The 24,279-nt window shown below is 43.1% G+C and overlaps 1 protein-coding gene across 1 annotated transcript; it reads left to right on the top strand.

Moving 5' to 3' along the window:
* Positions 1–1,188: 1,188 nt before the first annotated feature.
* On the top strand, positions 1,189–22,364 carry NIT2 (nitrilase family member 2). Its single transcript, XM_060098682.1, has 10 exons — positions 1,189–1,488; positions 5,401–5,519; positions 7,571–7,691; positions 9,098–9,186; positions 13,478–13,571; positions 14,088–14,162; positions 15,256–15,334; positions 17,066–17,164; positions 19,920–19,975; positions 20,306–22,364. Exons 1-10 carry the CDS (start codon positions 1,278–1,280, stop codon positions 20,395–20,397), a joined length of 1,035 nt encoding a protein of 344 aa, XP_059954665.1. The 5' UTR covers positions 1,189–1,277; the 3' UTR covers positions 20,398–22,364.
* The last annotated feature ends 1,915 nt before the right edge of the window (positions 22,365–24,279 follow it).

A 24,279-nucleotide genomic window follows, 5' to 3' on the forward strand; every position in this document is an offset into this window, starting at 1 on the left:
TCCTGGTTCTTCTGCCTCTTGGATGGCTCTTTCCCAGGCTTCACAGGCCCCTCTTCTGCCTGTGCCGTTCACAGTCCACTTGAGTTGTTGTCATTTGCATTCAGAGCTCCATGTTGGTCTAAACTTCTGATGACTCCTAAATCAGTCTCCAGGCTGGGCATCTGAGCTTGAGGCTTATGTCCAACCGCCTACTGGGCATCTCTACCTGGATGTTCCAATAACATGTCCAGCCGTGTTTGGAACCATTGTTGGATACAACTTTATGCCAATAAACTTCCAAGTCTAAAGGGTAACTTTTTTTTTTTTTTTACAGATTGTAAGAGGCTAATATTGAATAAGGAACCTCAAAAGGCTATAAATATAGCAGAATTTAAAAGGTTATTAAAGATCTTCCTGCTGTCAAGCCAGGTCCAGATAGTCTGTTAAAGCTTCAAAAACCCCATAATTGCTATGCATTTCCCCTTGAGTTTATTATGAAAGTGTTAAAATTTAAACTTTTAAAAAGTCTTAAAATAGTACCATGAACAGCTATATATCCTCCTCCTAGATTTAATAAACATTTTGCCATATTTGGTTTATCTCTATATAAGCACATATTTTCAAGTCAGACATTCTGACACTTCACCCCTAAATACTTCAGCATGCATCTCCTCAGAGTGAAGACAATGTCTGGCATAATCACAGTTATCACACAAAATTCATTAAAGCATCAAATATCCAGTTCATACTTAAATTTACTAAGTGTCCCCAGAATGTTTTTTATAGTATCCTTTTAAAAACTAAGATACATTTCAGTATAGTTTATTCCAGAGCATTAAGAATAGCAAACTTTATTCGTCTTATGATCTTTGATCCCCAAGCCTGACAAAAGCACAAACACACAAAACACAAAAATCAAAAAGCAGTCCTGACCAATAAATGCAAATATCCTGAAACATTATTAGCAGATTTCAGCATATTAGAGGACTGAATTGTTGATACTCTGTCTGAACCCAGTTTCTCTTTTCCTTCCCCAATCACGTAGCAGCCTTGTAGCCCAATCCCACTGCTGTCTTGAGTGCCTAAATTAACCTAGATAATTCTATCCTCGTCACGGCGACTTGTTCAAATAGCCCAAGGCAGTCAGCCTCTGGTATTTCCCCTGGCCACAGAGGTGATGCAACTAGCAAGAGGCTCAGTTCTTTCGCTGAGAATCGAAGAGGCCGGTTGTTAAACATTGACTAGCGCACCACTCGGATTTTGGTCGTCCCTTGCCTTTCGAGGATCTGACTACAAGGATGTTACATAAACAGCGGGCGATTAATAGGTGTTTGAGGCGTGCTGGAAAGAAAACACCCTTTCCGCGGAGCCAGCGGGCCCGGAGGCGGGGCGGGGCGGGGGCGGATCCTCGGACGCTGCGGCCCCGCCCCTCGCGGCGCAGGCGCGGTGGCCCACAGACTTCCGCTCAGGCTCCGGTGCCAGTGGTGCTTCCCGGCAGAGCCATGGCAGGTAAGTAGCACCGCGGCCCGAGCTCGGGCCGGAGGGAGGCTTCGGGCGCGGCGCCGGCGGACGGTCTCGCCGGCTCAGCCCCTCGCCTCCGCCTCGTGTCCCCGGCGCGCCCATGGCCTTCCTTGCTCTGGTGGCCGCGGGGCTGAGGGCCCGAGCAGCGAGGCCGGTGGGCGCGGGCGGGGCGGGGAGGAGGAGGCCGCGGAGCACAGCGCGGCGCGCGTCGGGGATTCCGGGCTTCCGGGAGGGCCGGCGGGGCCGCGGGAGCGTTGGGCCTGCGTGCCGGAAGGGCCCGCGCCTTGCGTCCCAGTGGGCTTGTGTGAAACGGAAGGCAGAGATTCCAGGTGCGTTCCGGGCGCCCCTACTCCAGATTCACCTGCGCGGGAAGGGGCGGGGGCAGGTGCTCATTTAAAATGCCACTTCCGCACACCCTCCCTGTGGTCTTTCCTGTTTCTCACCGCTGCCCCGGCTCCGCGACTCGAAGACTGTGCACGTTCAGTAATTATGATACTTCTTCAAATGTGAGAGTTTGTCCCGTGGGATTCTTGGAGACTGTTGCTCGGTTTTAGATTGAGTTTTGAACGTGAGTTTTGCAAAGGCACCAACCCTGATTATTTGTAGTTTGAGCCCTGTCAGGCGAAAATGAAAGCACCTGTTTTCTTTGATTCGCGCTTTTGTGGTAAGAGGACTGATTAATTTGCTCCACAGTGCGCCCCCCTCACGCCCACTGCAGAATGCCCTCTTCTATTGAAAAAAAAAAAAACAAAACTGGGTAAGTTTTTTCTGCCCCTGGACCTTGAGCTTTCAGGTTAGGTATTACATGTTACTTACACATCCCCATTCTGGATCAGCCCGAGGGATGAGTTTCTAGCTGTGTTTGTTCCCAGATCTTTGCCTGATTCTTTTACATGAGGCAGTAGAGTGCTCTAGGCTCAAAGTCTGGAGACCGGGATTATTACAGCCTTGGCTCAGCCCATGTCAACAAGTCATTTGATCTCTCTGGACCTCAGTTTCCTGTCCTTTCTTTTTTTTTCTTTTTTTCTTTTTTTTTTTTTTGCGGTACGTGGGCCTCTCACTGTTGTGGCCTCTCCCGTTGCGGAGTACAGGCTCCAGACGGGCAGGCTCAGTGGCCATGGCTCACGGGCCCAGCTGCTCCGCGGCATGTGGGATCTTCCTGGACCGGGGCACGAACCCGTGTCCCCTGCATCGGCAGGCGGACTCTCAACCACTGCGCCGCCAGGGAAGCCCCTCCTGTCCTTTAAAATGGACATAAACTGTTCCTACCAAGGGCTAGTAGGGCTCCCTCAAGATGGTAAAGTTTGTGGAAGTGCTCTCTGTTTTTTATTTCAACCTCCTGGAGCGCAGTGCAAGTTAGTGGCTGAATGAACCCTCAGGATCAGAGTATAGAAGTCCTTTTAGGGACTTCCCTGGTGGCACAGTGGTTAAGAATCCGCCTGCCAATGCAGGGGACACAGATTCAATCCCTGGTCCAGGAAGATCCCACATGCTGCGGATCAACTAAGCCTGTGCGCCACGACTACTGAAGCCCCCTCATCTAGAGCCCGTGCTCCGCTACGAGAGAAGACCCCGCTCGCTGCAACTAGAGAAAACCTGCGCGCAGCAAAGAAGACCCAACGCAGTCAAAAAAAAAAAAAAAGTCCTTTTACACACCTCCCTCTGAGTGTGACTGTCTCTTTCAGAAGAGGCTGATGGACTTGAGAGCTGTGGTTCTTGGTGGGGTTGAGGGTGGTGTTGATCTGACTCCCTTGAGGAATGTTTTCAAGTTACATGACCTCAGCCCCACCCACCCAAAAACAAACAAGGTACTCATTCTGTCTGCAGTCCAGATTTTGGCTTGCTTCTGGCTGTGCCACTCACTTTGTTGACTGGCTTCATGCGGCTTTCCCTCTGCAAGCTTCTTGTTTCCTCATCTACAAGATACTGTTACTGATACCTCACAGATGCTTCCATGTGTAAAGGACCTGCCTGTTCCTTCTGCTGTTTCCGTGTTGGTCCCTTCAGTTAAGATGTTTTATCCTTTGTTCCCCATGGTAAGTCCTTAATTTTTAGAATACAATGAATATTAGGATAGCCAGGGACCTGAAAATGAAAAGTAGTTTCATTTTACTGCTGAGGAGATGAAGTGACTAGTGTCTCGTCCTCAGCCTCAGGGAACTCCCCAGTGGTGGAATTGTCCTGCTTCAGTCCCCCTGTGGAGCGGGTGCTTTGCAGCATGTCGGGCAGTCCCAAGCCTGGTGCAGGACAGCTGCCTTTCTGGGTGTGATGGGCGAGAAAGGAAGCCATCGACAGAACCGTGGTGGACTTCATCTTACCCTCCTTCAGAAGCAGAGAGAAACCCAGCTTCTGAGTTACAGTGGGGACCTTTAGTTGGTCTGTGATGTTTTAGTGACAGCTCAGGCTGTTTGCCCCAAAGTAATTATCCCAGCTTTTGTTTCCTGTTTGGTTTTCATCCTGTCTTTGAAACTATTTGACAAACTGCATTCCGGGTTAAATTTAGTTCCTCTCAGTATATTTAGGAGAAACCAAGGAATGGAACACCTGAGTTTTCCTCCTTTTGGGGTTAACCCTGAGCCAAGCAGGCCTTCATCAAAGGCTAGGGTCTGTCAGTGTTGCTTCTCTGGGGATGTTTTTACAGTTACAGGAGAGACCCAGAGAGAGAAGTCACTAACGGTGGGATTTCAGACTCCACAGCAGAGGCCGGATCGGGAAGCGAGGCCAGGCCATTACTGATAATTCCTGAAGTTTTGCAAAGCTTTGTGGGTTACGACATGGTTTGGAACCTTTAACGTAGCCTTCCGTCAGACCATAAGCAAAAACTGTCAGTCAGGGTCCAGGCAGAACTCGGAAACCACACCAGTCACTTAACAGAGAAAGAATTCATATAAAGGACTATTAGCCGCTAAAGGTGATTACTGTAAGAGCTAAAAGAGAACTCTATAGGGAAAGCAAACGTAGGGTGTGGCTACTACCTCAAGGCAGGAGCAAGCCTGGAGGAGCCGCTGACCTGCTTGCCCCAAGGCTGGCGGCAGGTCTGGTTGGCAGAGCGGGCCACGTAATTTGTGGGACTCGGTCTCCAATGAAAGTGTGGAGCCGCTTGTTCAGATAGCAGGAAGAAACGCTGCTCGGTTTTCCTTCCACAGTGTTTCTCTCAACCTCTCATGGTATTTTTCATTTGCTACTTAATGTTGTGCTCCTTTGGGCACGGGAATATTCATGGGGTGAGTGCAGACCTGCCCAGGGGCCCTGCCCTGTGACTAGGCACATGTGCAGCCCACTGGTTGCCAGGCTCCCCCTCTACCTGCAGCTGGACCAGTGCACTGTGTCCCAGCTGGTGACGGGGACGTCGAGACAGGCATGTCCGCTTCTCATGGGCTTGCTGCCCCAGCTCACGGTGGAGCAGAGACTTCCAAAGGGATTTCACCTGCCTCTCTGGGAGGTGCTCAGCACCTGGACTGGGGATAGACTGGAGGCTGGAGGTCACATAATAAGGGGTAGTCGCGTACTCAGACCTAGTCTTTCTTCAAGCCACGTTCTCACTTGTAAGGCAGAAGCTGGCCCTGCCTGCTTCACTTCAGATTCTTGTGCCTGGAATGGGCTTTGCCCACGGGTGTGGCTGTGTCTCAAGGTTGCTCAACCTCAGCGTTACTGTCATTTAGGACTGGATAGCTCTTTGTCGTCAGGGACTGTCCTATGCATTATGGCATGTTTGGCAGTGTCCCTGACCTCTGCCCTCTAGATACCGGTAGTACTGCATTAGCTGTGACCATCAACAATGTCTCCAGACATTGCCAGATGCCTTGGGGGGCAAAATTAACCTTCCATTGAGAAATGCTGCTCTATGTGATTGAGCAGTCAGATCTTCTGACAGCTGTTTTCTTTTATCTTCATCCTCAGCTTTCCGCTTGGCCCTCATCCAGCTTCAAGTTTCTTCTGTCAAATCAGATAACCTCACTCGAGCCTGTGGCCTTATCTGGGAGGCAGCAAAGCAGGGAGCCAAAATAGTTTCTCTGCCAGTAAGTATGGAGGCAGCCACCCCTTCCTGGGTACTGTTGTCCCAGCAGAATAATGTCCGCTAGCTCTGGCTGTCCTTCTGTGTCCTGGGGTCCAGCAAGGTCCTTTGGGGCCCCAGGATTGTTCCATGTTTGTCTGGAAGATGACCGTAGCAAGAGTCTTCGTGATAGGATGTGCCAGCATGCATACAGGTTTTTAACTTTAGGCCACTTACTCGGTTCAGAAGCCTAGTAGGCTGAGGGACTTACCTAAAGCTAAAATACTCAGTGCCTTGGATATTTACCTTCTTTCCTTGTGTACTTAAGTCTTTACAGGACCAGGACATATTGATTTTTTTTTTTTTTTTTTTTTTCTTTTTGCGGTATGCGGGCCTCTCACTGTTGTGGCCTCTCCCGTTGCGGAGCACAGGCTCTGGATGCGCAGGCCCAGCGGCCATGGCTCACGGGCCCAGCCGCTCCGCGGCATATGGGGTCCTCCCAGACCGGGGCACGAACCCGTATCCCCTGCATCGGCAGGCGGACTCTTTTTTTTATTTTTTATTTTTTTATTTTTTATTTTTTTTATTTTATTTTTTTTTGCTGTACGCGGGCCTCTCACTGCTGTGGCCTCTCCCGTTGCGGAGCACAGGCTCCGGACACACAGGCTCCGCGGCCATGGCTCGCGGGCCCAGCCGCTCCGCGGCATGTGGGATCTTCCGGGATCGGGGCACGAACCCGTGTCCCCTGCATCGGCAGGCGGACTCTCAACCACTGCGCCACCAGGGAAGCCCCGGCAGGCGGACTCTTAACCACTTGCGCCACCAGGGAGGCCCAGGACATATTGATTTTAGCGCTAAGCATCCAGCATTTTAAAAAATTGTTGAAAGTTGTTGAAAACTGAAAATTGTTAGACACATTTAGGAAGTCTGTGGTATCTTCCAAAGTGTGGTAAGCCAGTAGGACTCTGCATCTGTCTCCTACGTCATCTCTTTTAGAACAGAATCAGCTGAAGATTGCGCCACATTTGTTTGTCAGCAAATACAGGGTCGGCCCCAGAGAAGGTCCTGCACATGTCAGGACATGCATCTACTGGCAGAGGCCTGCTGGGGTCAGTGGGAGAACTATTCCCGACCACCCACTACCCCACTATGGGGAGGAGGCAGCCGTTTGCAAACCTGGAGAATTTTCAGGGCTACCTTGTATTTTATTTTAGGCTTCAGGCCATTAAAACGTGGCCAGTGAGTAGGAATCCTCAACAAGGGAGCTCGAGATCTTAATTTTGCACCATGGGACTCACCTGTACTTGCACCTGATAACAGTCTCTTGTTGGTTTAAGTTGCTAGGGGTAAGAGTCTAAAAGCCAGGAGTGAAAGCACGTGAATTCCCCTCTACCTAACACGTGTTTTGTACAAGTTGGTGATCCTCGGCCTTGAGTTTCCTAGCACAGTGCCTGGTGCACAGGCAATCTCAGTAAATGCGAAATGAATGAACTAGAGTCGAAATCTAGTAGTTTTGCTTTTCTTTTATCACAGAGCTGTTGAGACGTATTCAGGAGAGTGAGAGATTTTGCAGGATCAGAATGATAGTGCTGGAAGGGAGCTTAGAAATAGATCATTTTATACATGAGGAAACACCCTAACCTCTGTGGCTTTCAAAGCTTCTGTATTTTTAAAAAACACAGGCTTTATTACTTTACATAGTTAATAATATAGTACTGAGACTATGGAGTCATCCTAACACCCGAAGTCCTATGAGTAAGCCCAGTGGTAGTGGGGCCTGGGTGCCCAAGGCTGGGAAGGCGTAGTTCTCCTGCGGACTCAGGGAGAGGCAAGTGTGGCCTTTTGCCAAGGTGACCGGGATCTGGGAGAGCAGCCAGCTTGTCTCCTCCAGCCCCACCTGAGCCAGGGGCCGAGTCCTGTCTGTGGCCACAGGCTCTTTAGCCCTGAGGTGTCCATGTTTTTCTTATCAGCTGTGTTCTACCCCTTTGAGAGCTATGTCTTTTTACAGCAGAGTCTTAAAGTGAGTTGGGTGTTTTGGTGTTTTTTTCCCCTTTTTCTCTTCCAACATTATTCTAGGAATGCTTTAATTCTCCATATGGTACGAAATATTTTCCTGAATATGCAGAGAAAATTCCTGGTGACTCCACACAGAAGCTTTCTGAAGTAGCAAAGGAGTGCAGCATATATGTCATTGGAGGTAACTTCCTACCCTCAAGGTATAATGGCCTAAACAGTAAAAACATCTGAGTAACTTTTGTTGTTACATTTAAATCATGGAATACAAATTAGCTATCAAAAAGAATGAGGTAGATCTGTACTTAGGAATGCGGAAGGATCTCTGAGACACACTGTTCATTGGAAAAAGAGCAAGTTTAATATGAAATGAACAGGTACTTCCATAGAGATTAATGCCCCACACAAAAGAAGACTGTATATTTTTATATGTATTTATGTATGTAAGACATAGTAAATACTGTAGAAGGACATACACCAAACTGATGATGATTTTCTCTGGAGAAGGAGTTGGAAGTACAGGGGCAGGTGGAAAGAGAAACCATATCTGAAAGTCTTTCATTAATACAGTGTTAAGAATTTTTTTTTCCCCATAAAGAGGCTGCATACATCAAAGGTAGCTTGGAGTATTAGGCTTAGTGAAGTAAGTCAGACAGAGAAAGACAAATACTGAATGCTATCATTTACATGTGGAATCTAAAAAAAGAAAACAAAGGAATGTATATAACAAAATGGAAACAGACTCACAGAGAGAACAAACTAGTGGTTACCAGTGGGGAGAGGGAAGGGGGGAGCGGGAATATAAGGATGGAGGATTATGAGATATAAACTACTATGTATAAAATAAATAAGCAATAAGGATATATTGTGAAGCATGGATAAATAGAGCCATTATTTTGTAATAACTTTAAATGGAGTAAAATCTAAAAAAATACATTGAATCACAATGTTGTACACCTGAAACTAGTATAATATTGTAAATCAACTATACTTCAATTTTTTAAAAAGTAGCTTTATGTGGCTTTGTTTAAATAAAGTGTTCTATTTGTTTAAATAAAAAAACTGTTTAATATAGCACACAAAATTATTTCTGTATTATCATATAGTAAGAATTAGAAATGAATAAGAGGAGGAGAAAAGAAGGCAAAGCAAGAAGAGATAGAACTGCAGGAACCACATTCAGTGATGGAAAGACTGGCTTACATTCCCACCTCAAGACCTTTTTGGATACAGTTATGTTGCAGGACCTGGTGAATTTAAGTTGAGCAACAGTGAATTCCCCATGTTGCACCAATGCTTCAGAAGAAGTGTTGCTCAAGATCAAAGCTGAATTCAGAAACAGTTTGGTTATTTTTAAAACCTTTCTTTGGCATCTAACCTAATTATATTTCACCTACACTCTGAAGTTGGTCTCTGAAAAATCATATTCAAGAAGAAAAAAGCATGATTAAATAACCCTTAGAAGATAGTAAACTTTATTGTTGGACTCAAGAAGATAGTAAACTTTATCAAGCCTTTGTCCTGTTATCATAAAAGAATGCTTTATTCAGAGTGTTTTCTGTGTCTGAGTGTTTCTCCTCTCAATGAAAGGTTCCATTCCTGAAGAGGATGCTGGGAAATTATATAATACCTGTGCCGTGTTTGGGCCCGATGGAACTTTACTGGTAAAGCACAGAAAGGTAAGTAGAGAATGTGGCAAGTCTCATTGCCTCCTGAGAATTTGCTTTGAAGTTCCCAGTAACTCTCATCATATGGTATACACATCAGGCATTTGATTAGTTGGCACAGGTGGCTATTCTTGGCTGCTGGCATTTTGATATAAATTGTAGACTCAGCCTATCGATTTCAGCCAAGGAAAAACCTACAGGAATTTTGATTAGGATGGTATTGAACATATAGTGATCACTTTGGGGAGAGCTGACATCTTTGCAGTAGAAGTGCATGCATATACATTTAGGATTGTTAAGTCTTCTTGGTAAGTTGATTCTTTTATCATTATATGTCTCTTTTTTTTTTTCATTGTAGTACTCTTTGTCTAGAGGTTTAGCTCTGATATTACTATAGCCACTCTAGCCTTCTTGTAGCCTGCTTGTATGGTACATCTTTTTCTAATCTTTTATTTTCAGTCTGTATGTTTCTTTATATTTGAAATGCTTCTCTTGCAGACAGCATGTAGTTGGGTCTTGCTTTTTTTTCATTCTGACAATCTTTGCCTTTCAACTGGAATGATTACTCTATTTATACTTAATGTAATTATTGATATGGTTTGATTTTAAGCATATAGACATTTAATTATTTTTTCCCTTTGTTCCTCTTTCCTGCATTCTTTTGGGCTGAGTAGTAGTTTGCTTTTTTTCCCCTAAGTTGTTGCCCTGTGACAATATACACGCTTATATTGTCACAGTCTACTTAGTTAATAGTATATTTCTTCATGTGAAATTTAAGAACCTTGCAATCATATAGGTCCTTTCTTTATGGTATGGTTTTCATACATATTGCATCTATATTCATTATGAATCCCACAAAACACTAATTTTTAATTTAAGTATCATGTGTATTTTAAAGAAATTAAGAGAAATATTTTGTTTACCCAAATACTTACCATTTCTGGTATTTTTCTTTTCTTCCTGAAGATCTTAGTTCTGTCTGGTATGTTTATCTTCAAACAAAAAGACCTCCTTTAGCATTTTTGTAGTGAGGATCTGCTAGCTATGACTTATCTTAGTTTTTATTTATGAATGTACCTTTACTTTGCCTTTATTCTTTTTTAAAAAATATTTATTTATTTGGCTGCGTCGGGTCTTAGTTGCAGCACATGGGCTCTTCATTGTGGCATCTTTCGTTGTGGCACGCGGGCTTCTCTCTAGTTGTGGTGTGCAGGCTCTAGAGTGCACGGGGCTTAGTTGCCCCACGGCATGAGGGATTTTATTTCCCCAACCGGGGGTCAAACCCGCGTCCCCTGCATTGGAAGGCGGATTCTTAACAACTGGACCGCCAGGGGAGTCCCGCCTTTATTCTTAAAAAAGATTTTTGGTTTAATAGAATTCTGGGTTGACAGTTTTCTTTTTTTCCTAAGAAGTTTGAAAGATGTTATTATTCAGTTATCTTCTAGACTCTTTTTTTACCCCCGATATGAAGTTAGTGGTAATTTGTATTGTTCTTCTGCATGCAATTCATGTTTTTCTTTACCTGCCTTCAAGGTCTTTTCATAATCTTTAGTTCTCACTACTTTGACTCTTATATTCCTAGATATGGTTTTCTTTGTATTTGTCTTGCTTTGTGTTTCTTGAATCTGTAAAATTTAAGTCTTTCTCTGTATTTGGGAAACTTGGGGGCATTATTTTGTTAAATATTTTTCTGTCCCATTCTCTTCTTATGGGACTCCAGTTTTGATACTGTTCACCAAACCAGGTCACCAAGGCTCTGTTTTTTATTTTTGTTTTTCAGCACGTTATCTCTGTCTTCTTCAGATTGGGCATTTTCCACTGACCCATCTTCAGATTCACTGAGTCTTTCTTCTGTAATCTCCACTCTCCTGTAAATCAATCCAGTGAAATTTAAAAAAATTTCAGATGTTGAATTTTTCAGTTCTAAAATTTTCATTTCATTCTTTTTCATAGCTTTTATTCCTTACTGTATTTCCTGTTTGTTTATGCATTAAGAGCTTATTTTTCTTTACTCTTGAGCTTAGTTTCAATAGCTGCTTTAAAGTCTTTGATAATTATCACATCTGGGTCTTACTGGGGTCTGCTCCATTGCTGCTTTTTCTTTAAGACTTTGGGTCATATCTTTGTGTATCTAGTAATTTGGATTGTATATTGGATTATATGTTGTTGAGATTTTAACTTCTATTACATTCCCCTGAAAAGTGTTGAATTTTTTATTTTAGTAAGTAGTTAATTTGGGCATACTCAAACACCAAACTCTTTTTTCTTTGTGAGGTGGGTAGCAACTTCAGCTGCTCTTTTCTACTGTAAAGTTGTTTAGCTTTAGCTGGGCTGCTTGGAGTCTGCCCCGCACATCTTTAGTTCATTGGTTAGTCAGAGATTTGGACAGATTTTATATGTAAAATTTAGGGCTGTTCTTTGTCTTTCTCCTTTTCAGTATTTCCCCCTCACTTTCCACCTGCCATGAAACTCTATTCTCTGGTTCCTCAGCTGGTATGATTGTGGGTAGTTGTCACCACCACTCATAGCAACAGCTGGGGCCTTGCTTCCAACTAAAAGCTGTAAACAAATGGCAAACTCACACAGCACTAGTCCCTTCTTCCAAGTGTTGACTTCTCTTTGGTTTCTGCCTGATTTTGATTATTCTCAAGTGCTTTTAAGTAGTTGTGTTTTATTTTGTCCAGAGTTCATAGTTATCTGTGAGAAAGCTGATCTGATAGGAGCCACTCTGCCGTTAGTGGAAGAGGACCCAGCATTGAGCTATGTTTTTTTTTTAAGTTAAGTATTTCTTTTTAATTAATTAATTAATTAATCAATTAATTTTCTGGCTGTGTTGGGTCTTCGTTGCCGTGCAGTCTTTCTCTAGTTGTGGAGCGCGGGGTTTACTCTTTGTTGCGTTGTGCAGGCTTCTCATCGCAGTGGCTCCTCTTGTTGCGGAGCATGGGCTCTAGGTGTGTGGGTTTCAGTAGTTGTGGCATGTGAGCTCAGTAGTTGTGGTGCATGGGCTTAGTTGCTCTGCGGCACCTGGGATCTTCCTGGACCAGGGCTCAAACCCGTGTCCTCTGCATTGGCAGGTGGCTTCTTAACCACTGAGCCACCAGCGAAGTCCCAGCATTGAGCTATTAACCCAACTCTTTAAAGTGCTTGTTTTCAGAATTGAGTTTTCCAGGCCATGAATATGATATATATCTCTCTCTCCATTTACTTAGGCTTTCTTTAATTTCTCTCAATGTTTTTTAATAGTTTTTTGGGTATAGTCTTATATATCATTTACTAGATTTATTCCTAATTGGTATTTCTTGGTGCCCTTTCATTTTCTGTTTCTTGCTAGTGTACAGAAGTAGAACTAATTTTTAAAATATTGACCTTGTATATAGTACCCTTGGGTAAACTTATTCGTTCTAATCATCTGTATATTTCCTTTGACATTTCTTAGGTACACAATTATATCATCTGAGAATAATGGCTTTTAATTTTTTCTTTCTAATCTTTATCCTTTTTATTCCTTTCCTTTGCCTTGTTGCTTTGGTTAGGACCTCTGGTACAGTGTTATAGCAGGTGTACTTACCTTGTTCCTGATCTCAATAGGAGGAGGGTGTTAATGTTTCACCATTAAATATGATGTTTCCTTAGATTTCTTTTTTGCAGATATTCTTTATCAGATTAAGGAGGTTCCCTTCCTAGAACAGTTTTTCTGTTCTGTTTTTTAAATAAGAATGGATGGAGAAGTTTACCAAATGCTCATTATGCACCTCTTAGGATGACCATATGACTTTTCCCCTTTATTTTGTTCATGTGGTAAATCACATTGATTGATTTTTTAATGCTTAATCACATTTGCTTTCCTTGAATAAATCCAATTTGGAACTGATGTGTTTCTTTTTAATATGTTGCTGCATTGGGTTTGCAAAATTTTACCTATTTGTGATTGCTCACCCACTCTCCACTTCTTCTGCCAGTGTATCAGTTTGATTCTGATTCTGAGAAGTCTTCATTTTGCATTTATATTGAGTAAAAAAGCTGCACATTAATTGCTTTCCGTAAGAAATCTAGATGTTGATTTGCACACCACTAAGGAAACAAGGGTCATAAAACCTACAGCATCATTTTTCCAGTTCCCTGTGTTAGAAATTATTTTGATATGATGTCAGTCAGCTTGTGGGGTGGGTTGTGGGCAGATTGGGGGTGCTGTTTGTACAGTTGATCTTAGAACACCCCCATTGCTGGCCATGGAAAGATGTTTGTTATTATTGCCATGAACCCTGCAGAAAAGAGGTAACCGAATCCATTATTTGTGATGCAGCTCCATCTGTTTGACATTGATATTCCTGGGAAAATCACGTTTCAAGAATCTAAAACATTGAGTCCTGGTGATAGTTTCTCCACATTTGATACTCGTACGTACCAGATAAATTCACCTCTTTTAGCAGTCCCTGTAGAAGAGGATCGGGTAGTCCTATGTTTTTCACTTCTCTCCCTTCCCAACCTCTTTACAAAACCTGACTGAAAGGCCAGAAGTGAGAAGGGCAGAGAATGGTCAGAGATCTAGAAAGGGGGGGGTGAATGGAGAACTGAGGGTTTGACATGATTTTGCTCTTCCATTTGGTCACAGCCTTTTATTAGTATGATAGCTTCCAGCCTGTACTCATTAGGCCACGATTGAACACCTCCCACTTAGATAAGAAGCGTTCAGTTAGAACGAATTTCTCATCTCTGCTTTGCTGTTGTAAATGATGTCTTCACGAGGTGAAGTCCAGGCAGGAATAAGCTTATACATTTTCTCCTTCCATGGGCCCTGCATGAACGTATTCCCGTCAGTGTTTTGTGATCATTAGATCTTGGAGGCTTTCCCCTGCTGCACCATGAGGCAGGAGCTTAACTTTTTGTTTGTACATTTTCTGTTTGGAAAACAGCTTACTGCAGAGTGGGCCTGGGCATCTGCTATGACATCCGCTTTGCAGAGCTGGCACAAGTCTATGCACAGAGAGGTAAGGCAGCACTACAGTTATGTTGTGTAAATGCTTGGAGGTTTAATTGGGCTGGTCTTTGTGGGTAGAGGGAACCCTTGGTCAGAAAACCTGCAGGAGAGGTCTTAATTTCTCTACCTCCATATGAATTCTCAGACTTCTCCTGCGTATGGACAGTATGGTTTTTTGGGGGTTGTAATTTAACATGCCACATAGCTGAGGGAGGAGCCATACTCCTAAACTAAACCTCTGCTCTACCCTTTGAGCCCTTCCTGCTACTGTGTTTGGAAAGAGTCACTCGGGGCCCAGTAGAAATGGTCTGCGTGCACATGGCTTTCACCACTTACTAGTCCTAGATGTTGGGTATTAGAAATGTAGTCAGTGACATTTTGGTCCAGAGGAGCGTGCTACCATCCTGGAGAAGCACCAAGTCAGATCAGAAGATTTAGGTTCTGGTTCCAACTCTTCCCCTTAATTGGCACAATACTTTGGTAAATTACTTAATCTTTGGAAAAATGTGCATCTCCACGGGAACAGTGTGAGGATTAAGGAGAGAGGACTTACAGAATTCCTCATATGGTACTCAACAAATATTAGCATCCCTACTAGACTGCCAAAGATACTCTGATTCCAATTTATCTGTCGGTGAAAGTGAAGTGGGTGCAAACGGTTTGACTCCTTGCTCAGCAGAAGGTGGAGGCACAAGGGCTCTGGGTTGGCAGTCTCAGTTGAGTCTTAGCAATAAGCAGTAGAGCCCCTACTCTGCCCCTCGTTTCAGTTGACAAGCATCACAAAACATGGTCCTTGGCCATGGGAGCTGACCACATGATGCTGAGAGGAATTTGAATGACAGGTTCTCCACTTTTTTAAAGCAAAGTCACATGTTGTGGTTTTGGTTGTCAATACCACTTTTCTTGTGTGTATGTTTTGTGTGTGTGTGTGCAGAGGAATTTAGAGCCATACGTAATGCTGCTGACCCTGTCTGACTTGGCTGAATCTTTTTATGCTTGGGGAAGTTTGAGTTTGGTCCCTGCTGGGTAAGGAATAGAGGGAGGGGCTAGTGTGGTTGGGTGTCTACCTGCATCTGCTCTTCTTTGGCCTTTCTCTCCCCAAGGCTGCCAGCTGTTGGTATATCCTGCAGCTTTTAATTTGACCACCGGACCAGCCCACTGGGAGTTGCTTCAGCGAGGCCGGTAAGAAAGCATCTCAAGCATACCTTCAGGAGTCTCAGTGTTTCTTTGTGGAAACATTTTCAGTTTGGTGGAAGCACCAACCTTCCCCGTATGGAATGCTGCCCCTGACTCAGAATGCCCCGGCATCCAAATGCAGTTCAAAAAGGTGACTCTTTTCATCTTCCAGTCCAAAAGGAGGGCTTTTAGTGTAGGCACCTTCTCCTCAGAAGCCACAGCACCAGTCTCATGGATTTTGGGGACTGTGATTTTTGAATTTTGAAGAGCATTCACTGCATCAGGTGGGCAGCAATTTCATTCTTCTGTGTTCAGGCATGGATTGGTGTCTCTGATACAGTTGCCAGCAACTTTTACAGAGAATTGGAGACCCACGGAATGTATGTGTCCGAAGCCAAGGAAAAGGCAGGGGTATTTTAGCCTGAGAGCCTTAGGCAGAGACTTGTGGTCTGCACCCCGCAACCCTGTGCTGCTCAGATTGGGTGTTTATCCTACTCCGTCCTCCATAGTGTCCTGCTGGTCTTGGCACTCTGCCAAGAAACTCGTCAAAACTTCTCATTCTTCTAACCTCTAAGTCCTGAGCGTTGCACAGCTATGTTGTGCATGTCACAGTTGCTGTTTCCCTAGTCCCCTGAGGCTGAGGAGTGGTGAAGGGCAGATGGCAGAGGTGAGTGTAACATGAAGGGAAAAGGAGTGCGACTGTGTAAAGTGCTCCGCAAAACAAATGCTGCTCAGAGATGACAGTTTTTTTCATTAAGATTTTTAAAGTGAGGTGTTATATACTTACAGAAAAGTGTACTAGTTTTAAGTTTACAGGTTAGTGAGTTTTTACATATGTACTCACCTGTGACCAAGATCAACATCTTGAACATTTCTAGTGCCTTGCAGTGCTCCCTTTTACTCCTTCCTTTCCAGTCAGTACCTTCTTCTCTCCGCCCAGGGGTAGCCACTAGCTCATGTCTGGAGGTGATGGTAATTTTTATTGGAAGGGGATGTAGAAGTGTTTGGCTGGTTGCGTGATGGAAGGCGGGGTAGGGGTACATGATACCCATGAGTATTAATAAACACTGCCTTGTTGAAAACAAGAAAAGCTTGGGAGAGACCGGGATGGTCTGCCATGAATCTGTTGATTGAGCCCAGAGGGCTCTGGGTCAGGTGGCTTTGGTGCACCCAGGCTGCCACCTGAAATTCTTGCCTAATTTGAGATGATGGGGCTGCCACATTGGCATGGAAGGGCCCTGCAGCCCTGCAAGGTGTGTTGTCCCAGAGCAAGGCCAGTCCGTTCTCTCTGGCCACCTTGACTGCATTACCAGAGAAGCTCTGCTCTTTACATGTTACAGGTTGGCTCAGGCCAGGGTTTCTCGGCTTTGGCAGTACTGACATCTGGGGCTGGATGACTCTTTGGTGTGGGGACTGCCTGTGCATTGCAGGGTGTTGAGCAGCACCCCTGGCCTCTACCCACTAGATGCCAATAGCAATCCCTTAGTCGTGACAGTCAAAAATGTCTCCAGACACTGGCACATGTTCCCTGGTGGGCAGAATTGCTCTAGTTGAGAACTGGCTTATGCAGTAAGATCTCTCGAAGAGAGGGTTCTGTGGCTTTGGATGTTTCTTCCACATCTGAACCAGCCTGTCCTATCCTAGTGTTTGAAAGAAGGATCTGTACACTTAGGATAAAAAGTCACAGATCTATGTAATCACTGTATAATTTATCTCTTTTCTGTCCATTAACTACAGTGCTGTTGATAATCAGGTGTACGTGGCCACAGCATCTCCTGCCCGGGATGACAAAGCCTCCTATGTTGCCTGGGGACACAGCACCGTTGTGAGTCCTTGGTGAGTTGGCTACACAGGGACAGGCTCACTGGGAGCTTGGGAGATGGCACCTGGGCAAGTGGTTGTCTGATTCCTGACTGGTCCCGCCCCTCCCTCCACCCCCATCTCCCCACATGCCTACCAGGTCTCCAGGTCTCTCAGTGAGAGAAGCTTCCACTTGAAAACCATGTGAGAGGGAAACGGTCCTGCTCTCCTGACTGAGTGCTTGGCCTCAGCCCTCTTCTGAGTTTCTAAGTGACTTTTAATGTCAACCAAACTTGGAAACAAGGCAGCAGTCACGGGTGGGTGGTTTTAGTAAAAGAGGCTCCCAAACTCTTGGCTTTTGGTTAAAGTTTAGACTGGGTCAATGGTCCTAGGGCAGGAATGAGTTGCAGGTTGAGGATTTTGCTCCCTGCATAATGATTAGAGGAGAGTGGAGGATGGGATGAATTAAGGGGAGCTGTGAACTTGTCCTCTGTGAGAGGGAGAAGCATTTTATTACTTAGTGAAAAACCAGCATGGAAGTCTGCCCAGATACATACACAGTCCTATGTCAATAGACATATCTTACTGGCATTTGTATAGTTTACATAGTACTTTCACACACATTATCTCAATGTGAACTCTCAGGGACTTATCTTTATTTAGCCCAGTTTATAGATGGTAGACTTGAAGTTTACAGGATAAAGTGGCTAGAACTGGTGTTTGGATCCAAGACTTTTGTTTGACTCCCTGCTCAGCAGAAGGTGGAGGCACAAGGGCTCTGGGTTGGCAGTCTCAGTTGAGTCTTAGCAATAAGCAGTAGAGCCCCTACTCTGTTTGAATTCAGAACGGAGATTTATTCCATACTACTTCTCATATGTCTGTATGATTACAGACACACAAGCACACACACACAGATACGTATTTCTACAATTTCAGGATAAATATACCAGTAACAAGGCTGCAAAGGCTTAAATGTCACTGTGGGGTTCCTAAGGTTTCTCTTTGCTGACTTTACAGGACCCACAGATTAAAGTGTGTGGTGGGGAAGGCCTTGGAAGATGTGACCAGCGAGAGAGTCCCAGTGAGCCTCTGGCACACTAGGATTTGGGAGGCACTGGAAGGACTGAGTTGGCTTCAGAATTTTCTTAAACTTGACTCAAGTTCCTCTGCAGATGTTAGGGATCAGCTTCCTGACCTTTTGGGCAGCTCCGCTCCCCAGCTGGTTCTCCTAATGAACTGTTACTGGTCAGGCTGGCTGCTCTGATACAAAGTAGTTGTGTAAGATTTACCTTTATTTCTTCCTTTTCAGAATCCCCCCGTTCGGTGTGGGAGCCCTCTGGCTTGTATCAGCATTGGGATAGGTGCCTGGGGTTATCGTGGAGGTCTTTGAACGCCAGGGCAAATGGGGAAGAAACAGAAGAGACTAGGAAAGGATTCAGTTAAATGGCATTAATGATGGTGTTTGTAGCTCATTGTGCCAAAAATTTGTGGCCATCTGGTAGATGGAACCAATTATTATGTCAGATTGTTTGTTGTATTAGATTACTTTGTTTTGTGCTTTGGAGAAATTTCATTTCAAAGATATGTTTTTGAAGCTCTCTTTTGGGCCAAGAGCCTCAGCACTGGAAAGAGTTTCCCAAATCAGCTTTTCCTCAGATTGATGGAGTGTTGCTGTTTCCAATGTGGGGTTCCTGCCAGGGCCTGGTTCTGCCACTTCTACCCAGACCCCGTAGGTTGAAACCTTTCCCTCAAAACCTGAAAGCCATTAACATAGGGATCCAGGGATCACAGGCATGAGACCAGAGATCCAGGCAGATCTGGGCCCTGCCCAGGCCTAGTCTCACCATCCGCATGGTTGGGTAGCAGCCTTGGGAGGTGTGAAGAAACAGAGGCAGACTACCCTTGTAAAGGGGTCTTGAATGTACTCACGAGGGGACAGATGGAGCTTCCTGTTGGTTATAGGTGTCTCTATTCCCAGATGTTTACATCCATCGACAGAAATAATGAATAATCTATAATAGGAGTAGAAAAGAGTTTTATTCAAGCCAAACTGAGGGCTGTAGCCTTTGAGACAGCCTCTCACTTAGCTCTGAGGAACTGTTCTGAAGAAGCATGGTTTGCGGCACAGTTTTATACCTTGTCAGAACAAGGAATGTCAAACACAACAGGTGTACATTCTTTCAAGATTTCAAAAAAAAAGATCAGCATGTATACAGCAAGTGGTATGGCCTTGGTGCTTGGGAAGGGAGCCTTATATAGAAAGAGTATTAGCACTGATGTCTTAGGAAGGGAGGCATTTATTTCCATCTTCAGAACGAACATTCTTTACTTCTGGACAGTGCACCCTTTTCTTTAATAGTTAAAGCAGATGTACAGTGTATGTGTGATAGGCCACAAGACAGGCTGTTCTAGTTAGCATAAAGTTTAATGATGTATAAGCCAGAATGACTTCCCCATACCTCATTATGTGAAAATTTCTTCCATCACATCTTAGAATAATTACCATTCCCTAGCAGTTTGTGGGTTACAAAATATACTCCATCATTTTCTCACCAAGTCCTCACAGAGCTCATATTTCCATGTTATAGATTAGGAAATGGAGATTCCAGATGACCTGCCACAAGGCCACACAGCTCCTTCAATGGTAGAACAGGAATTTATGCCCCTACCTTCTTGTTTTAAATCTCAGATTCCTTCCCCTTTGGCCTGTGAGATGGGGAGGAAAAATAGAGACCTTGAATATCAGCAAACATCAGAGAATCCACTCATTCTTGCCCTGAATCTTTTTCAGGGGGGAGGTCCTCGTCAAAGCTGGCACTGAAGAAATGATCGTGTATTCAGACATAGGTAAGATTAGCTCTGGCACAGTTTAGGTGTCTTGTGTCCCCATTCTCTGAGGCCAGATTCTATAGCTGTGACACCCTGTCACCTGGAGGGGCTCATTTATGCCCCACCCTCCTCATTTATCCTTGGTTCTCTGGCCAAGCCCCAGGGCTGTATCTCAGCCTGAGTTTTCTTGGTTTGAAATGACTACAGGGGCAGTGCCAGGCTGTCTGTGCCTCCAGACAAGGCCTGTGAGCAAATTACTTGCTGAGGCTCTGGTTGTTTGGGGAAGAAATTCCCGTTGGTCGGTAAGGAATTACATCTTACTAATAGTGCACTTTTCTGTGTTTGCAGACCTGAAGAAGTTGGCTGAAATACGCCAGCAAATCCCCATTTTTAGCCAGAAGCGCTCAGACCTCTATGCAGTGGAGGCGAAAAAGCCCTAATGTTTTTGTTTCCAGTGTGTCATGAAACAGGAAGACATGTTTCTACAACATAATCAACTCCCTTCTGAATTCTTTAATGGAGATTCTTTTTTTTTTTTTTTTATTTCAGCCTTTTTCCTTCCTGGATAGGGAAGCTCTCTGTTGAGATGGTGGAGCATCAACTGATGCTGGTATTCTCCACACCATATTAAATAGTCAAAAAGGACTCAGGCAGGCATAGATGAGCAGAAGGCAAGGGGATGGCTGTAAGTCTTCCATATTCAGGTTATCTCAAAGCAGTTAGTAAAAGTATCAGATCTTGGTATCCTTGATGGCTGATTCACCAGATATGAATATATCTGTGTCATGAACCTCTTATCTGATTGTTGGAGTTGGAATCCATTACGTAGAAAACTTGTTCTTTGAGCAGTACCTTAAAGTTACGTTTTTGGTCTGTGAGTAGCTATGGAAAGCAAGGTGATGGATCCTTGGTGTTGGCTAGAGGAGATGGCAGCACCTTTCCTAGCAGCCTTTGGGCTCTTCAAATTCAGGAAGGAGCTAACTATTTAAGACCCCCTTAGTTTTAGGGGAAACAGTGTTTCAATAATGAGCCCCCTGGGAGAATGGCAGTAGCATAATTTGGTCAAGGCAACTAAAGTGTGAGTCTCTGCAAAAGATTTTCTTGATAGGGGTGAGTGTCTCTTTTTCTTTTTGCTTTTCTCCCTAGTAACACTTTTAGCTTGATAAAGGTAAGTTTTTAGCCTAATGGTTTTCAGAATCCTTTTATGTAATTAAAAATTAAGAATTCCATTGAGGTTTATGTATGTTATAGCTAGTGGTGGGTTGGTAAATGTTTAATGACCAGCTGTCTGAAAAAAGTCGATTTTATAGTAGCATTTGCCAATTTCCATGGTGTACTTACTGCCAAATTCAAGCTATCAGTGTAACACACCTAAACACAGAGCTGGGAATAGATGTGCTCGATTGGCTCTTGTGAGCTGGTGCAATTCTACTCTAGCACACCACTGTTTACATATATGTAGATATTTGCCATACTGGAAAATAAAATTTAAAACAGAAGAATACACGAACACGCATCCCATTATCTATAAGAATGATGACATTATCATGTGCAGTTTAACCAGCACTGTATACGCAGAAGTGTTCTACAGTGAAAAAGGCAAATGACTTTTTAAAAATAAGTGTACAATTTGGCAAAATTTGACATGTATATACATGAAACCACTTCGATCAAGATAATGAATATACCCACCACCCCTAAAAGCTTCTTTGTGCTCTTTTATAATCTCTCTGGCTATTCCTCACATCCTCAGGCAATCACTGATCAGCTTTGTCACTACAGATTAGTTTGAATTTTCCAAAATTACCCAAAAGTGGAATCATACTATAGTTGTTTGTGTCTTCTTTTCACTCACTCACTAATTATTTGGAGATTCATCCGTGTGTGTGCTTCAGTAATTCATTCCTTTTTTATTGTTGAGTTAGTAGTCCATTGTATGGATGTACTGGAATTTATCCATTCACCTGTTGATAGACATTTGAATTGTTTCCAGTTTGGGGCTATTACAAATAAAGCTGGTAGCTACAGTTTGTACAAGTTGTTCATTTCTCTTGAGTACTGTCTAGGAGTGGAATGGTGGGGTCTTATGTGTATTCCACTGCCAGTGCCATTTTACTTAGCAGTCTGTCAGAGTCCTAGGTGCTCCACATCCTTATCAGCACTTGGTATGATGAGCTTTTTAAATTTTAACGATTTTAATATGCATGTAATGTTATTTCATTATAGCTTTAATTTATATTTTCCTAATGACTAAGGATGCTGAAGCATCTTTTCATGTGCTCCTTTGCTGTCTGTATATCCTCTTTGGTGAAGTGTCTGTTCGTATCTTTTTCCCCTATTTTTATGGGGTTATTTATGCTCTTATTGATTAGTAAGTGGTCTTTATATATTCTAGATAAAAGTTCTATGTTAGGTTTTAATTTTTACAAATATATTCTCTAAGTTTAAGGGAAAAAAGTCTTCATTTTCTAAAAAGTATTATTTAAAAAGTAAAAGTTTTAAATTTTCATGAAGGCCAATTTTTTTTTTAATAAAGTTTGTCATGAATTTAGGTCTATGACCCATTTTATTTATTTTTTAATTTTTATTTTACATTGGAGTATAGTTGATTTACAATGTTGTGTTAGTTTCAGGTGTACAGCAAAGTGATCCAGTTATACATATACATATAACTATTCTTTTTCAGATTCTTTTCCCACGTAGATTATTACAGAGTATTGAGTAGAGTTCCTTGTGCTAAATAGTAGGTCCTTGTTGATTGTCTTTTATATATGGCAGTGTGTATATGTTAATTCCAACTTCCTAATTTATCCCTCCCCCCCCCCACCTTTCCCTTTTGGTAACCATAAGTTTGTTTTCTAAGTCTGTGAGTCTGTTTCTGTTTTGTAAGTAAGTTCATTTGTATCATGTTTTTTAGATTCCACATATAAGTGATATCATATATTTGTCTTTGGCTGACTTCACTTAGTATGATAATCTCTAGGTCCATCCACGTTGCTGCAAATGCCATTACTTCATTCTTTTTTATGGCTAATATTTCATTGTATATATTTACTACATCTTTATCCATTCATCTGTCCATAGACATTTAGGTTGCTTCCATGTCTTGGCTGTTTTAAGTAGTGCTGCAGTGACCATTGGGGTACATGTATCTTTTCAGAGTATGGTTTCTTCCAGATAAATGCCTAAGGACTGCGATTGCTCGATCATATGGTAGCTCTATTTTTAGTTTTTTAAGGAACCTCCATACTGTTCTCATAGTGTCTGTACCAATTTACATTCCCACCAACAGTGTAGGAGGGTTCCCTTTTCTCCACACCCTCTCCAGCATTTATTATTTGTAAACTTTTTAAAAACTATATTATTTTATTAATATTTTTTAATATCTTTATTGGAGTATAATTGATTTACAATGTTGTGTTAGTTTCTGCTGTATAACAAAGTGAATCAGCTATATGTATACATATATCCCCATATCCCCTCCCTCTTGAGCCTCTCTCCCACCCTCCCTATCCCACCCCTCTAGGTGGTCACAAAGCACTGAGCTGATCTCCCTGGGCTATGCAGCTGCTTCCCACTAGCTAGCTATTTTACATTTGGTAGTGCACATATGTCAGTGCTACTCTCTCAAACTTTTTTTTTTTCCACAAACTTTTTGATGATGGCCATTCTGACCCATGTGAGGTGACAACTCATTGTAGTTTTGATTTGCATTTCCCTAATAATCAGCAGTGTTGAGCATCTTTTCATGTGCTTTTTGGCCATCTGTATGTCTTCTTTGGAAAAATGTCTATTCAGGTCTTCTCATTTTTTAATTGAGTTGTTTTTTGTATGTTTTTTGATACTGAGTTATATGAGGTCTTTATATACTTTGCAGATTAATCCCTTGTTGGTTGCATTGTTTGCAAGTATTTTCTCCCATTCTGTGAGTTGTCTTTTCATTTTGTTTATGGTTTCCTTTGCTGTGCAAAAGGTTTTAAGTTTCATTAGGTCCCATTTATTTATGTTTTTATTTTCATTACTCTAGGAGGTAGATTCAAAAAAATATTGCTGTGATTTATGTCAGTGTGTTCTGCCTACATTTTCCTCTAAGAGTTTTATAGTATCTGGTTTTACATTTAGGTCTTTAATCCATTTTTAGTTTATTTTTGTTTATAGTGTTGGAGAATGTTCTAATTGCATTCTTTTACATGTGGCTGTCCAGTTTCCCCAGCACCACTTATTGAAGACTGTCTTTTCTCCATTGTATATTCTTGCCTCCTTTGTCATGGATTAATTGACCATAGGTGCATGGGTTATTTCTGGGCTTTCTCTCCTGTTCC

This window comes from Mesoplodon densirostris, chromosome 5 (assembly GCF_025265405.1).
Source record: "Mesoplodon densirostris isolate mMesDen1 chromosome 5, mMesDen1 primary haplotype, whole genome shotgun sequence".
Taxonomy (NCBI): Eukaryota; Metazoa; Chordata; class Mammalia; order Artiodactyla; family Ziphiidae; genus Mesoplodon; species Mesoplodon densirostris.

Excerpts from the sequence above, each read along its gene's own strand:
- NIT2 (XM_060098682.1), top strand. The coding sequence starts at position 1,278 with ATGTTACATAAACAGCGGGCGATTAATAGGTGTTTGAGGCGTGCTGGA. Across the intron at positions 1,489-5,400 it reads TCCCGGCAGAGCCATGGCAG|CTTTCCGCTTGGCCCTCATC; the intron begins GTAAGTAGCACC and ends CTTCATCCTCAG. Across the intron at positions 13,572-14,087 it reads TTTCTCCACATTTGATACTC|CTTACTGCAGAGTGGGCCTG; the intron begins GTACGTACCAGA and ends TTTGGAAAACAG.